This window comes from Cebus imitator, unplaced genomic scaffold (assembly GCF_001604975.1).
Source record: "Cebus imitator isolate Cc_AM_T3 unplaced genomic scaffold, Cebus_imitator-1.0 Scaffold284, whole genome shotgun sequence".
NCBI classification, from domain to species: Eukaryota; Metazoa; Chordata; class Mammalia; order Primates; family Cebidae; genus Cebus; species Cebus imitator.
This window is the reverse complement of record NW_016107599.1, coordinates 2,774,694-2,778,928: the sequence shown is the minus strand read 5'-3', so window position 1 is coordinate 2,778,928 and position 4,235 is coordinate 2,774,694. Positions and strand designations below refer to the sequence as shown.

The window sequence follows — 4,235 nt, the reverse complement described above, 5'->3', positions numbered from 1 at the left end:
CAGTTTAGATATTTTGAGATTGTGTATGAAGCAGAATATACACTACCATCTGGATTTAAAGTAAAATATGTTTTCCTCATACAAACAGATCAAGGTTAAAAAAATTGTTACATAAAACACAAACTGTACTTTTTCTGCCTTTTAAGAGGGAGTTTCAAGGATGAAGGGATTAATTTATATTTTATCCCAGTGGGGAGATAAATTGCCAATTCATTCCCATTGACTAGAAATGAAAGAAAGAGGACATGACAATGCCTCTGCCAGGTTTCCTGTGGTGCTAAGAGGAGACCTCGGAAACAAATGATTGCAAAGTACATTAATGAGTTCTGAACACGCAAATGTAGGCTGCAAAGTAAGGTGCAAGTGAAGAGATCAACTGCTCTGCATATTTAAGAAGAAAGGTATTGAGTTTTCTTTTGGGAGTGTGGGGGAGTTCTGGCACAGGGAGCTCTCAGGAAAGAGAGGCATAGGGAATGTGGTGGCTGAAGCCTCTGGGAAAGGGTGACCAATAAGAGGAGCATTCAGGTTTTTTATCATGCTTGTGAGGCTAGGATGGGAATCCCCCACCACCACCACGGTGCCACCATCTGCTATCACACACATTCCTGTGTAAGCCTTGTGCCTTGATTTACACAGAATGTAAAGAGGGAAACTATCATGGGAAGAGCTTAGTGGTTAGATCAGCAGGCTAGCAGCACCCACAGGAATGCTTCCCACTAGGGCTGAAAGACCACAGAAATCTTAGGGATGAATGATTGAACACCACATAGAATATGGGATGAGGTGTGATGCTGACAGTATTTCTGAGTTAAATATGTGTCTGTTGTCAGATTGGAAGGAATTCTTCCTGGAAAATCTTCAAGGGAACTCTGTAGACTCAAAGAATATGTGGGTATAGAAATTATGGCTTTCTTCATCCCTGTCATCCTTGAGATTGCTGGAAAATTCCTCTAGAAAGCATGAATCAGCTCATACATTCAGACAAAAAAGAAATGAGAGCAAGAAAGAAGGCAGGTGGTGATCCTGCAACACCAGGCACCCAATCTATTCTTTCCATTGACTCCCTTCAACGGTTTTATCATGGCCTCGATGCTATTTGAAAATAGTATTATAGCCAGACAAGAGAATTTTTAGATTATCCAGGCATTGTGTTTTTCCTTCTCCTCTTTACCTTCCCGTTCTTTGCCTAAAGCATCTTTTTTCCTCTGCACTACAATCAAAGCTGTCTAAAGAAACCTTTCCAATTCAAAGGGAAAAAGTCCTGCCAAGTTCTTTGTTTCTCACTGATATGTCTGATAACACAGGCATGCTGACCTGACACCGAATCCATTAGGTAATGCATAATCATTTCTGAGTGATCATTTCTGCATGACATTTACCTGGACTATCATCCAGCTGCACAATACAGATTGATCCTTTTTGTGAAGGCTTCTGGGAAAAAATTCTACTTCAAAACTGTAAATAAAGTCTTTGGTAAAAAACTAAGCCAGTGGTCCTCACCATGTGGTCCCTTGGGAACTCACTAGAAATGCAAATTCTCAGATACGACCAGAGACCTACTGAGTCAGAAATTGATTATGATTTATAGTTTAGAGCCCGCAGTGTAGACTCCAGCAATACGTATTTTAACATGCCCTCTAGGGGATTCTGATGCAGGCTAAAAGTTTCAGAACCACTACATAATGTATTTAAAATCATCTTCAACCTATAGAAGTCTATGGTAGCCCCAACATATACAATCTGAATGATAGAAGTATTTTAATCACATTTTTCTGTTCCTCAAGTAGATTAAACAGTTTAAAATCACATCAAGATTTTATGAAGATTACACACACACACACACACACACACACACACACACACACACACACACATATTCAATCCAAAAACCATTCAGAAAATTCTGTAACAAGTTTTAAAAAACCATTGACACAGGATATGAGCAAGTAGTTATAAATAAGCAACAGCTTCATAAAACCTACTTTGAAAATACTAATTATAAATATTTAGCTGTGTTGATAACACAGCTCTCTGTCTTAACTTTTGTACATTTCTACTTGAAGTATCTGTATATTAATTGTAAATATACAATATATTCTTAAAAGCTATTATCACCTCTGGAAATAGTAAGGCTGTTTAAATGAAATTTTGAGTCATTTACTACACTTAGTGCCAACATGGTGCCAGTTACTGTGCGAGGTACTGAGTAGCAAATATTCAAAAGCTCTGCTACTGACCTCAAAAGTTGGTATGGGGAGGTGCTAGATGCAAATGCAGTAAAATAAAACAAATACAAAAGCATATGAGTGTACCCAGCCTTCTACCTTCATCGACCAACTAAAGAGAACTCGTGAATCCTTTTATTTTTTTTCCATCCCTGGCCCTCTGAGTTTTTTACCTTAGTGGGAATGCAGCAGAATTTTTTTGGGTGGAAAGTGGTATAGATCAAACATGGGATGGGCCAAAGGCAGCTGGAAAACAGGGAAATTCGAGAAAGAAGCTTTTGTGCCAATCTATAGCATCATTTGCTAAGGATCTGTTTCTATCATATAACCTCTCAAGGAATTTCTGTGCCCTCTGAACAGGTATGATAGGGTTCACCAAGTCCCATTTCATTTTCTTCTTTCTGGCAATACAGAAAGACTACATTCCCCAGCCCCTCTTAAAGGTGAATTGCAATCATGTAGCTAGATCTGGCCAATGAACTAGGAGAGTGAGCAAGGTGTGGCATCTCCAACATGAAGCATAAAGCAGTGGGTGTGAGTTTTTACACTCTTTCCCCCCTTTTGCAGGAGCCTGAAAGCCATGTGTTCTGGATGTTGATGTATAAAATGTTGTAGCCACTGAGATCCTGAGAGACAGGGAGCAGCCTGGGACCCTAAGAACAGAGATCTGTACCCTCCCACACAGGGTATGAGAGAAAAAGCTGGGTGAGAAAGGAAGATTTTAAGAAGTTTTGCTTTAGCCTAATTCTCCATTTCACAGTGGTCAAGAGATGCAAGTAGAAATTTGGGTTATTCTGAAATTACCTTTTGGTTGTTGAATTCTATTTCTTTAATACATCATCATTCAGAGACTAAAATCCATGGCTCCAACTTTGTAAGGGTTATGAAAGTAAAGTATAATTATTAAAATAGAGGTATGGACGAGTGTTCTGGAGGCATGGAGAAAAAAGAGACCAAGCCTGGAAACACTAATTGGATGCCTGCACTTCTAATAAGACCAAGGATTACTTAGGTCTTTTTTTCAGGTCCTCCTCTCCTAGCCATCCTTCCTCCACCAACCAAACACACACACACACACACACACACACACACATACACATACGAAGCAAAAATGATTGGTTGGAGAGTGAAAGAAATAAAACACTGGTAATTATCCACTGCACAGTTTACTTCAACAAACAGCAACATGCTGATTAGCATGGTTATAACACTCCTAGACTAAAAGCCATTAAACATTGAAGGTTACCTGAACTCAATCCTGAATAGAAAGAAACCAGGGAGCCTAATCAGTTAAAAGTACATTCATAGGGGATAAGATTTAAGAACAGAACTTCCCCCTACCTGAGCTGCAGCGCTAGGGCTGGAGGCATAATCTTTGCTCCTATCCTGCCAATGAGCGTCGGGAACACACCCACCAGCTCCACCACGGTGATATGTCGAAGATCAAGGCCACACTGTGCTTGCTGGGAAAAAGAAAACCCAACATGGGAGGTGTGAGCATGGCTAAAGAAAGACATCCTTATCAAACTATAAACCGACAGAAGCAGTACTGGCCTGCCTCTGGAAGTTTATTTGTCCACTCTGAACTGTACTGAAAACAGTTGAGAAATTGGGGTTAAGCTAGTGGCTATAAAACCTAAATACTTTCCTAGAGGAATCATTCAGAAATGGCTTGACAGTGGGATTTTCAAAACCTAAGCAAAATGGCAGTCTATGTATTTCCACACAGGGTGAGACCTTGAGTGAGTCAAATTTCCTAAAAAGTGTCTACGACCACCCCAGAGGATTCTAACTTTTTCTTTGCAAGGAGAGAAGAATATTTCCAGAGTCCACTTCATTGCCCTGTTTCCACTCTCCACACCCCCTTGCCCTATGCCCTCCAAACTCAATCCCAGGGGAAACAAGGATAAAAGGTTCCAAGCCTCTAAGCTGGCTCTTGGCAAGAACCTTGGGAATGTTGCCCAGTCAACCACGTGCTAGGAGGGCTCATCAGGAATGGCAGTGGCAAAA

At 40.4% G+C, this 4,235-nt stretch overlaps 1 protein-coding gene across 1 annotated transcript in view; it reads right to left on the bottom strand.

The window, feature by feature from the left end:
* Positions 1-4,235, bottom strand: part of LOC108284819 (sushi repeat-containing protein SRPX) — a 22,736-nt gene that overhangs the window by 1,579 nt on the left and 16,922 nt on the right. The window contains exon 7 of the mRNA XM_017501723.2: positions 3,567-3,688. Within this exon, the coding sequence (XP_017357212.2) occupies positions 3,567-3,688 (122 nt within the window). The remainder of the gene's footprint in view (positions 1-3,566; positions 3,689-4,235) is intronic.